Here is a 12044-nt window from a genome sequence, read left to right as displayed (position 1 = left end):
GGGGGCGAGACTACACTTTTTATTCCCAAGCGCACCTGTCTTATTCGAGACTAGACTATGTCTTTCTGGACAGAACCCTCTCGGAGGGGGGGGGGGGAATCCGCTATTGGACATATTACAATCTCAGACCACGCTCCGGCGTGGGTTGTGGTTCCTTCGTTAGAGGGAGAGCGAAGAGATTGCAGGTGGTCATTTAATAATTGCCTGTTGCAGGATCCTCAGATTGTAGCGGATTTCCTTCCGGTCCTGAAGGAGTATTTTGAAATAAATATGGATTCGGGGCCAGCTTTGAGTACCGTGTGGGATGCCTTTAAGGCGGTGGCACGAGGATATTTTATTAAATGTGCCAGTCATAGAAATAGGATCCATAGAGAGCGCTTGTTGAAATGTATGGATCTCATTGGGGACCTAGAATCTAAATACAGGACATCGGGTAGGGTGGCTGATTACCGTAAGTTACAAGATGTGAGATTGGAACTGACTGCGCTGCATGAGGAGAGCCTGAAGTTTGTGCATGCACGATTGAAACAGGTGTATTATGAAGGGACTAATAAGCCAGGGAGATTGTTGGCTCGGAAATTGAGAAAGATGAGAGCTGATAGACATATTATGCGAGTGAAAGCTGAGAATGGTACAATGCTGTATAAATCTGCCCAAATTAGAGAACGCTTTGCTCAGTTCTACGAGTCTCTGTATAGAGAAGATGCTGCCGTACAGGTGGGGGGGATAGACCAATATCTAGCAGATAGAGGGCTGGCTGTATTATCCGAAAAGCAGAAAAAAGAACTGGATGACCCAGTGCAACTAAAAGAAGTATTGCAGGTTATTAGGGACTTGCCAACGGGCAAGACACCAGGCCTGGACGGCTTTACTAATGAGTTCTTCAAGAAATTCGCACGAGAGTTGGCGCCCTGCTTAACATTGGTTATTAACTCAGTTAGGGATGGGCAGGCACTGCCTAGGACTATGTTAGAAGCCTGGGTGGCAGTAATACCTAAACCTCAGAAAGATGGAGCGGACTGTGCTTCCTACCGCCCCATATCAATTTTAAATACGGATGTTAAAATTCTGGCAAAAGTCCTTGCCAATCGGCTGGGGAGGTTCTTACCTACCTTGATTCACCCAGACCAGGTGGGATTTGTGCCAAAGAGACAGGCCATGGACAATGTGCGTAGAACTCTGGACTTGATGCATTGGGCTCGGTCGAGGACCTGTCCGTTGGTTCTGTTGGGGCTGGATGCGGAGAAGGCCTTCGACCGAGTCCATTGGGGATTCCTGGATAGGGTCCTGCACGGGCTCGGGATAGGGCCCTTATTTAGAGCTTGGACCCAATCGCTCTATACACGACCGCAGGCATGTGTTAGGATTAACGGAGGGAACTCGGGGACGTTCTCGCTGGGGAGGGGCACCCGACAGGGATGCCCGTTGTCCCCAATGCTGTTTGCCTTGACAATGGAGCCATTGGCTGCTGCCATCCGGGAGAACGTGAATGTAACTGGGGTGGAGGTAAAGGGGCAGGAATACAAAATCGCATTGTTTGCAGATGATGTGTTATTGTCGTTAACAAACCCATTAACCTCATTGCCTAACCTACTAAAGGAAATAGAGGAATACTCGCGGGTCTCAGGTTATAAGCTTAACGCTAATAAGTCAGAAGGCCTGGTGGTGGGAGTGTCGCCACGAGTGTACGAGACCTTGCAGGCGTCATTTGTCTTTAAATGGTCAACTAGATCCATACAATACCTGGGGGTACAGATTCCTGCGGCTCAGTCGGAATTGTTCTCAGCTAATTACCCGATATTGCAGAAAGAGATTTATAGAGACTTGGACAGATGGTCCCTTATCGGACTCTCCTGGTTGGGCCGGATAGCGGCAATTAAGATGAACATCTTGCCTCGGCTAATGTATCTTTTTCAGGTCCTTCCCCTGAAGGTACCCCGGGCTTATCTGTCTAATTTGCAGGACCGCCTGATGCGGTTTATTTGGAATCAAAAGAGACCCCGCTTGGCACGGGCAATTCTGTATAGGAATAAAAACCAAGGAGGTCTATCAGTGCCGAATCTGTGTTGGTACTATTGGGCGGCACAGGCTAGATCGGCGGTAGAGTGGTTCAGAGGGGAAGATCATAAGCTTTGGGTACAATTGGAACAATCCATGGTGGGATCCCGTAAGCTGGGTCATTTGATGTGGCTACCCAACAAATATAGAGGGCGGGTTGAGTGCTTTCCACCAGCGGTACAAGCCACCTTTTATTATTGGGATCGGATGTTTATTGATCGGCAACCGCCTGTCTCGGGCCTGGCGCCCATAGTTGACAACCCGTTGTTCGACCCGAGTGTGGGGAACCCCGTGTTGGTACGCTGGGCTGAAGCCGGACTAGACATGATGGGCCAATTGCATGTAGGAGGAGATGTGGTTTCCTTTGAGGCTTTGAGGGATGATTTTGGGTTGCGGCAAAGTGACTTTTACGTTTATTTACAATTGAGACATTTTCTGAAAGGGTCTGTTTATGTAACTTGTCTTAAGAGGGACACGCACCCAATGGAAGAAGTATGTGTGCGATATCACAGTACACGGGGGATGATCACCTATCTTTATGCAGTGTTAGCCGGGCACCAAAAGCCATCTTTGTTACATAGGAGAAAGTGGGAGCAGGAATTGGGTTTCACCCTAACGGATGAAAAGTGGTTACAGCTGGAAAAGGGGACAATGCGTGCAGCGAGGTCAATACCTATGAAAGAGAATGCAATTAAGGTCTTCTTCCGCTGGTATCTTACTCCGGCGCGCTTGCACCATATGTTTGGGCAGGTCTCAGATAGATGTTGGAGGAGATGTGACGCTATAGGTACAATGGGCCATATATGGTGGACCTGCCCAAAGGCTAGAGCGTATTGGAGAGCAGTCCAGGCGCGCCTTCAAAGATGGATAGGGGGACCTGTACGGTGGCATCCATTAATATACATATTGGGACAGCGACCAGTAGGCCTCAAAGAACATGAATGGCTTCTGACAAGGGGAGCCTTGCAGACAGCCAGAGCGAATCTGGCTCAGAGTTGGAAGTCTCCATTGGTACCACCATTAACACGCTGGCTTACCAAGTTACGATACGTGTGCGAGATGGAGAGATTGATTGCAGTTAAAGCCCAGGTTCTGCCTAAGTGGGAGAGAATATGGGCCCCTTTTTTGAATGCTGAGTAGGGGTATTGTCACCGGAGCGTCTCTAAAACAGGGCTTCATAGTTGGACACGGGGAGTGGGAGAAGGGGGGGGGGGGGTTGGAGGGATGGGTTGGTTTGGATGGGAGGGAGAGTTTTTTGTACAAAAATGAAAAAGTTGAAGTTACTTAAAGAGTTCAGTTTGTTCTGATACAAATTCAGATCATAGTTTACCTTTGTATTCCTATTACCGCTATAATTTTGAAATGTTTCTCGCTGTTACTATTTTGTCATGTATCTGAATAAGTACAATAAAGACTTCTAAAAATTAAAAAAAAAAAAAAAAAAAAAAGCTTTCGCATATATTTGGAAACACAAGCCCCCACGGGCGTGAGCCGATGTTTTATACCAATCTAAATTAAAGGGGGGAATGGATGTTCCAAACTTTTTTCTGTATTTTCAGGCCTCACAGTTGCGCTTCCTAGTGGGATGGGTCGCTGACAGTGATAAACCCTGCCTTCAAATAGAAAAGCATTGGTTGGGAATTATACACTTGGCTTCAATCTTATGGCTACCTAGGTCACGCATTCAGGCCCTTACTGTATGAGTTCCCCCCCCCCCCCCTCCCCTGGCGGTTCGTTTCCCCATGCAGACGTGGTGTGACTTACACCATAAATTTTTCCCTGATCGGCAATACTTTCGGCAAATGCCTATAGGAGGCGTCCCTGGTATTCTCGGGGTGCAGACAATACTGTATATAAGGCTTGAGGTGCCTGGGGTAGCTTTGGGATGAGGGTACGTTAATATCTTTTGAAGACTTGCAGGAGGAATTTGGCCTTCCTTCCCACCACCTGTTCCACTATAGGCAGGTAAGGGATTACATTCATCGTAGAGCTCGGGAGGAGTTACTGTTAGAAGAGACTTGTCTAGAGCGGGCAATGTGTGGTGGGAGTGCTAGAGGATGTGTCTCCCGAATCTATGTGGTATTGTTGTAGGGAGAGTGCCCTCCACTCCCCCCCTCCCCCCCTCACTCTCTCCTCAATCACTGGCTGACTACTTCCGCGATAAGGTACAGAAGATCAACCTAGAATTCACTACCAAACCACCTCCTCCTCCTCACCCTTTAACCCACTCCCTCAACCAATCAACCCAGGCCTCCTTCTCCTCTTTTCCTAATATCACCGAAGAGGAAACCGCCCACCTTCTTTCCTCCTCGAAATGCACCACCTGTTCCTCTGACCCCATCCCCACCAACTTACTTAACACCATCTCTCCTACTGTCACCCCCTCCATCTGTCATATCCTCAACCTCTCCCTCTCCACTGCAACTGTCCCCGACACCTTCAAGCATGCTGTAGTCACACCACTCCTCAAAAAACCATCACTAGACCCTACCTGTCCCTCCAACTACCGCCCCATCTCCCTCCTACCCTTCCTCTCCAAGATACTTGAACGCGCTGTTCACAACCGCTGCCTTGATTTTCTCTCCTCTCATGCCATCCTCGATCTGCTTCAATCCGGTTTTCGCCCTCTACACTCAACAGAAACGGCACTCACTAAAGTCTGTAATGACCTGTTCATTGCCAGATCCAAAGGTCACTACTCTATCCTCATCCTCCTTGACCTATCTGCCGCTTTTGACACTGTCAATCATAATCTACTTCTTGCCGCACTGTCCTCATTTGGGTTCCAGGGCTCTGTCCTCTCCTGGTTCTCCTCTTATCTCTCCCACCCTACCTTCAGAGTACACTCTCATGGATCTTCCTCCACCCTCATCCCTCTCTCTGTTGGAGTTCCTCAGGGATCTGTCCTTGGACCCCCTTCTTTTTTCACTCTACACCTCTTCCCTGGGCTCGCTGATCTTATCTCATGGTTTCCAATATCATCTCTATGCTGACGACACCCAGCTTTATCTCTCCACACCAGACATCACTGCGGAAACCCAGGCCAAAGTATCGGCCTGCTTATCCGACATTGCTGCCTGGATGTCCAACCGCCACCTGAAACTGAACATGGCCAAGACAGAGCTTATTGTCTTTCCACTCAAACCCACTTCTCCTCTCCCTCCACTCTCTATCTCAGTCGATGGCACCCTCATCCTCCCCGTCTCATCTGCACGCAACCTTGGAATCATCTTCGACTCCTCCCTCTCCTTCTCTGCGCATATCCAGCAGATAGCCAAGACCTGTCGCTTCTTTCTCTCTAACATCAGCAAAATTCGCCCTTTCCTCTCTGAGCACACCACCCGAACTCTCGTCCACTCTCTCATTACCTCTCGCCTTGACTACTGCAACCTACTCCTCGCTGGCCTCCCACTTAGCCATCTATCCCCCCTTCAATCCGTTCAGAACTCTGCCACACGCCTTATCTTCCGCATGGACCGTTATGCTCATATCACCCCTCTCCTCAAGTCACTTCACTGGCTTCCGATCAGGTACCGCATACAGTTCAAGCTTCTCCTACTAACCTACAAATGCACTCAATCTGCAGCCCCTCATTACCTCTCTACCCCTATCTCCCCTTACGCGTCTACCCAAAACCTCCGCTCACAGGACAGATCCCTCCTCTCTGTACCCTTCTCCACCACCGCCAACTCCAGGCTCTGTCCTTTCTGCCTCACCTCTCCCTATGCTTGGAATAAACTTCCTGAGCCCATACGCCAAGCCCCCTCCCTGCCCATCTTCAAATCCTTGCTCAAAGCCCACCTCTTCAATGTTGCCTTCGGCACCTAACCATTTCACCTCTATTCAGGAAATTTAGACTGCCCCAATTTGATTGACCGCACATTTTGTCCATTAGATTGTAAGCTCCTTTGAGCAGGGACTGTCCTTCTTTGTTAAACTGTACAGCGCTGCGTAACCCTAGTAGCGCTTTAGAAGTGTTAAGTAGTAGTAGTAAGTAGTAGAGATAAGAGTGGAGGGGTACCGAGGAGCCGCAGAGTGAATGCACTTGTAAGTCAATAAGAGGAGTTTGAACTCTATGCAGAAACGGATAGGGAGCCATCGAAGTGACTTGAGGAGAGGGCTAATATGAGCACAGCGGAATGTGATACTGGCGGAATCGATATCCCCTCCATGTCATAACAGTTAAATACTAATGTTACTGTCAACCAAAATGTAAATTGTAACTTGTTTTTAGGTAACAGTGGGATACAAGAATGTATGTATGTATGCATGCATGCATAAATAAATAAATAAAAGTCATGCAGAAGAATTTTGAACAGATTGAAGGGGAGAGAGATGGCTTAGTGGGAGACCTGCAAGAAGCAAGTTGCAATCGTCTAAGCGAGAGGTGATAAGAGTGTGGATAAGAGTTTTAGTAGTGTGTTCAGAAAGGAAAGGACAAATTTTAGTAATATTATAGAGAAAGAAACGACAGGTTTTAGCAGTCTGATGGATATGTACACAGAAATAGAGAGAGGAGTCAAAGATGACCCCAAGGTTACAAGCTGATGAGACAGGGAGGATGAGAGTATTATCCACGGAGATAGAGAATGGGGGAAAAGGAGAGCTGGGTTTAGGGAGAAAGATAAGAAGCTCAGTCTTGGTCATGTTTAGTTTCAGATTGCAATGAGACATCCAGGCAGCAATGTCAGTCAAGCAGGCTGCTACAGGATAGGAAAAGGGAGGAGGGAGATGGGGCGATAGTTGGAAGGACAGATTGGGTCCAATTAAGGGTTTTTTTGTAACTATGACATGTTTAAAGACATCAGGAACAGTTGCAGTGGAAAGTGAAAGACTGTGGATATGACAGATAGAAGGGATGACAGTAGGAGAGATAGTGAAGTAGATTGGTGGAAATGAGATCAGAGGAACAGGTTGTCAGTTTGGAGGAGGAAAGAAAATGAGCTGTTTCCTCTTCAGTGAATTCAGAAAAGGAGGCAGGAGTTGAAGGGTTGAGAGAATGGACTGAGGGAAGGAGAGGAGAGGTGGAGGTGATTTAGTTGAGAATTCAAGGTTAATCTTGTGAACCTTATGAAAGTAGTCAGCCAGAGTCTGGGGAGAAAGTGAAGGGGGAGCTGCATGTGAAGGCGCTTTGAGGATAGAGTTCAGTGTGGCAAAGAGATGTTGAGGGTTTTAGCCAAGGGAGTTTGTCAAGTGGATGAAGTAGTCCTGTTTGGCAAGTGAAAGAGCAGACTGAAAGGAGGTCAGCAAGAATTTGAAATATTTGAAGTCAGCTTGGGCATGGGATTTTATCCAAAGGCATTCAGCAGATTGGGTACAGGAACCTAGATAGCGGATTCTAGAGGTCAGCCAAGGCTGGGGTTTGGTGTGCCTTACAGAATGGGGAATGGGAGGAGCGAGAGTATCCAGAGCAGAGGAGAGAATAGTATTTCACAAAACACCTAGCCACCCACCTGGGGTTACCCCACAGCCACTTAGAGGGACTATCCCCAGCACAGCTCAGGTCAGCCTGCACCTGCCACTGTTGCTGTACACTAGCACCCTCCTCCCACCAACTGGGTCCCGACCACCTCTGGGCGAGTCTCCCACTCTCAAATTAACCCCAGTGATTTCTAGGTTACCAGAGCCACACTCACAGTGGTCCCACAGTTCCCAGAAAGCACAGACCCAACACACAAACCACCAGGATTCTTTATCAGTCCAGATAGACAGTAAACTAAATATTGTTTATTGTCTTTTAAAAATCGAAAAGTGGAACAAATTAGTGCAAATAGCAAACAATAACAGGTAACTGAAATATGGATCAATTATAACACTAACTATACATTTGTATACTGTCTAAACAGTACCTGGGGAGATCAGGACATATATCTATTCACAGAGCAAGATCTGTCTCTCTCTTCTCCTGGGCTAAGACTGAAGCAACAACTGCTGAGTTATTTCAAACTCCAGATCAATCAGAGCCCAGTCAACAAGATTTGAAAGTATACTGCTGCTTGCTTCCTGCATGTGTTAAAGGAAAAGACCATTCAGTTCCCTGTAACAGCTTTACAGTAAAGAAACACCACCCGCTTGCCAGTAACGGAATTCAAACATGCGTGGGATAAACATAAAGGAATCCTGTTCAGAAGGAATGGATCCTCATGAGCTTAACCAAGATTGGATAGCAGAGCCAGTAATGGGAGGTGGGGCTAGAGGTTGGGAGGCGGGGATAGTGCTGGGCAGACTTATACGGTCTGTGCCAGAGCCGGTGGTGGGAGGCGGGGCTGGTGGTTGGGAGGCAGGGATAGTGCTGGGCAGACTTATACGGTCTGTGCCCTGAAGAGCACAGATACAAATCAAAGTAGGGTATACACAAAAAGTAGCACACATGAGTTGTCTTGTTGGGCAGACTGGATGGACCGTGCAGGTCTTTTTTCTGCCGTCATCTACTATGTTACTATGCCAAATAGGAGAAGTACATACACTTCAGGACATAATTAAAACAGGAAAATATCTAATTCATTTTATGGCTTAAAACACACTGTTTCTTCACAAGTATTATAGGAAGAGACAGTCTCATTGACAGACTTGGATAACATGGAGGGGCATAATTGAACGAAAACGTCTATCTCCATGGGCGTTTATCTCCGAGAACGGGTCCGTGAAGGGGCGGACCGAACCGTATTTTCGAAAAAAATAGACGTCCATGTTTTATTCGACAATTTGTGAGCTGGGCGTTTTTGTTTTTCAGCGATAATGGAAAATGAAAGCGCCCAGCTCAAAAACGAATAAATCCAAGGCATTTGTTCGTGGGAGGGGCCAGGATTCGTAGTGCACTGTCCCCCCTCACATGCCAGGACATCAACCGGGCACCCTAGGGGGCACTTTTACAAAACCAAAAAAAAAGGTAAAAGAGCTCCCAGGTGCATAGCACCCTTCCCTTGTGTGTTGAGCCCCCCAAATCCCCCTCAAAACCCACTGCCCACAAGTCTACACCATTACTATAGCCCTAAGGTGTGAAGGGGGGCACCTACATGTGGGTACAGTGGGTTTGGGGGGTTGGACGACTAATAAGCATTAAGCAGCACAATTGTGACAGGTAGGGGAGGGATGGGCCTGGGTCCACCTGCCTGAAGTCCACTGCACCCCCTAATAACTGCTCCAGTGACCTGCATACTGCTGCCAGGGAGGTGGGTATGACATTTGAGGGTGAAAATAAACAGTTGTGAAACGGCATATTTTGTGGTGGGAGGGGGTTTGTGACCACTGGGGGAGTCAGGGGAGGTCATTCCCGATTCCCTCCAGTGGTTATCTGGTCATTTAGGGCACTTTTTGGGGCCTTATTCGTGGAAAAACAGGGTCCAGGAAAAGTGCCCTAAATTCTCGCTAAAAATGCATATTTTTTTCCCATTATCGGCGAAAGGCGCCCATCTCTGATCGGCCGATAACCACGCCCCAGTTCCGCCTTCACCACGCCTTCGACACGCCCCCGTTAACTTTGTACGCTTCCGTGATGGAGTGCAGTTGAAAACGTCCAAGTTCGGCTTTCGATTATACTGCGTTATTTGTTTTTGGGAGATAAACGCCTATCTCCCGATTTAGGTCGCAATATAGGCGTTTTTGTCTTTCGATTATAAGCTGGATAGTGGCTGACAAGAGGTTTGAAACACTGGAGAACAGAATAGAAGAGTCAATAGCCTGAAGATTCCTAAATGTATTGGTGGAGATCGAGTGGGACTGGGGTGGAGGGTTTTTAAGTGTGAAAGTTATCAGATGATGGTCAGAGGGGGGAAGAGCTGAGGTGCAGAAACTGGAGAGTGAGCAGTTGGAGAAGATAAGACAGTGGCCATTCTGGTGAGTAGGGGTAGTGGAGCACAGTTGAAGATTGGAAGAGGATGTTAAAGCGAGAAACTAAGAAGCATAAGAGTCAGAGGGATCATTAGCATGAATGTTAAAATCCCCAAGAATGAGGGAAGGAGGTGAAGATTCAAGAAAGAAGGAAAGCCAGGAGTCAGTCAGTGAGAAAGGAAGAAAGGGACTTATCGGGGGTCAATAAATGATTGCTACTCGTAGAGGTAGAGGAGTGAATAGATGGATGGAGTGGACTTCGAAGGAAGAAAAGCAGTGAGACTGAGGTGGAAGAAGAGATTGAAATCTACAAGAGGGTGAGAGTAGTAGCCCAACACCATCTCCGCAGCCAACCAGGCGAGGAGTATGGGAGAAAAGGTAACCTCCATGACTCAGGGCCGCAGCTGAAGCAGAGTCTTCAGGGCAAAGCCAAGTCTCAGGGCAAGCATTTGGAGAGTACGAGAGATAAGGTGGTTGTGAATGTAGGAAAGTTTGTTGCAGACAGAGCGGTCATTCCATGGAGCACATGAGAAAGGCAGAGAAGAAGGGGAGAGGAGAGAAACAGAAATTAGATTGGAGAATTCACTGTGTGACCTGCACAAATAGGATGAGAGAGAGCTGATGTGGAGGACCAGGATTGGGATTGATGTCCCCAGCGGAGAGCAGGAGAAGGAGCAAGAGAGTACGAAGAAGAGTAGGAGAGGCATGGCAACATCAACGAAGACGAGAAGTACTCAGACAGAATGGAGATGGTTGAATGAAAGGAAGGAAATGTTGAAGGTTGAGAAGCAGGGAGAAGACAAAAAGGATGGTGAGATGAAAGCAGAAGGTGGGCAATGTGTTCCTGTAGTATACATTGGTTTCAGATGGAGAAAGAGAAGGAAAGGGAAAATACCTAGAGAAACTGTACTGGAGACATAAGAAATAGCAGAGAGAAAATAAACAGTATAGAGAAGATGTTTTGGAGCACAGCACCTGGGACAGAGGCCCTGGATTGATTGGGGTGGACCTGGGACTCACCCTGGAGAAGACTTTGAGGATATGCAGATGGTCCATAGTCTGCTATTGAGACAGACATGGGGAAGCCACGTCTTGCCCTGGGATTGATAGCATGGAATGTCCTACTGTTTGGGTTTCTGCCAGGTACTTCTGACCTGGATTGGCCACTGTTGGAAACAGGATACTGGGCTAGATGGGCCATTGGTCTTACCCAGTATATCTATTCTTATGTTCTCATGTCTTATTTATTTATTTTATTTGTTGCATTTGTATCCCACATTTTCCCACCTATTTGCAGGCTCAATGTGGCTTACATAATACCGTAGAGGCAATCGCCATTTCCGGTACTGAAACAAATACAGAGAGTTGTAGTAGACGAATAAGATTCATGTGTTATAGGCACATTTTCCAATATAAACAGGACTGACCCATTGTCGGATAAGTAAAAAGTTTGATAATACAGAAAACACTGTGTAAACACCTCAAACAATGCATAAACAGAGTTCCAGATTTTCAAAAATGGTGTATTAACATTATAGCCCATTGTGCAGCATGATTGGAGCACTAAAATATAATTACTGTACATGTGCTTGCTCTAGAAAAAAAGATTTTTAATAGAAATAAATGCGATGATGTCACAGGGAGAGGGGGTCGGATATACCAGATGGTTGGATTAGCGAAGGTCAGATAATCGAGACTGTACTGTACTTTTCTTAGGTCTTAAGCTTTCCTTTAAGCCCTGAAGTTATTTTTCCATTCTTCTTACAGGCAGACAAAGTTACCCTGCTGACTCCAAAGTAGAGATTCTGAAAATGGAAGAGGTTCCTCTCAGTGAGCAACTGGAGGGCGGAGAGGAGGATACTGATACCAAGAGTGGTGAGCCAAGAATTCTTTTATAATAACATCCTGGCTATGTGCTGTGGAGTATTTCTAAATGTTCACATAGATGGTGAATGTTACTAGTGATTTTCAGTTACATTTTTAATTCTTAGTAATTCGAATTCAGTTTTCTTAAGCTGCCAGGTGTGAGGTTCAGAGACCAAGTTCTGAAAGAATCCCAGGTCTCCAGTAGGGTGTTCAGAGTTTTTGGTGAGTGAATGTAATCAGAATGAAGAGAATCACTGCAGAGGCTGGAAGTGTTTGTTTGCTCTGACCTA

At 46.9% G+C, this 12044-nt stretch overlaps 1 protein-coding gene across 2 annotated transcripts in view; it reads left to right on the top strand.

The window, feature by feature from the left end:
* Positions 1 to 12044, top strand: part of LOC115463664 (zinc finger protein 678-like) — a 109868-nt gene that overhangs the window by 68570 nt on the left and 29254 nt on the right. For both annotated transcript variants that reach the window (XM_030194371.1, XM_030194370.1), the window contains exon 7: positions 11656 to 11763. In XM_030194371.1, the coding sequence (XP_030050231.1) occupies positions 11656 to 11763 (108 nt within the window). The remainder of the gene's footprint in view (positions 1 to 11655; positions 11764 to 12044) is intronic.

The sequence above is a fragment of the Microcaecilia unicolor genome, chromosome 2, assembly GCF_901765095.1.
Source record: "Microcaecilia unicolor chromosome 2, aMicUni1.1, whole genome shotgun sequence".
Lineage (NCBI taxonomy): Eukaryota > Metazoa > Chordata > Amphibia > Gymnophiona > Siphonopidae > Microcaecilia > Microcaecilia unicolor.
Note: the sequence above shows the minus strand (reverse complement) of the source record. Positions and strands in the feature narration are given on the sequence as shown.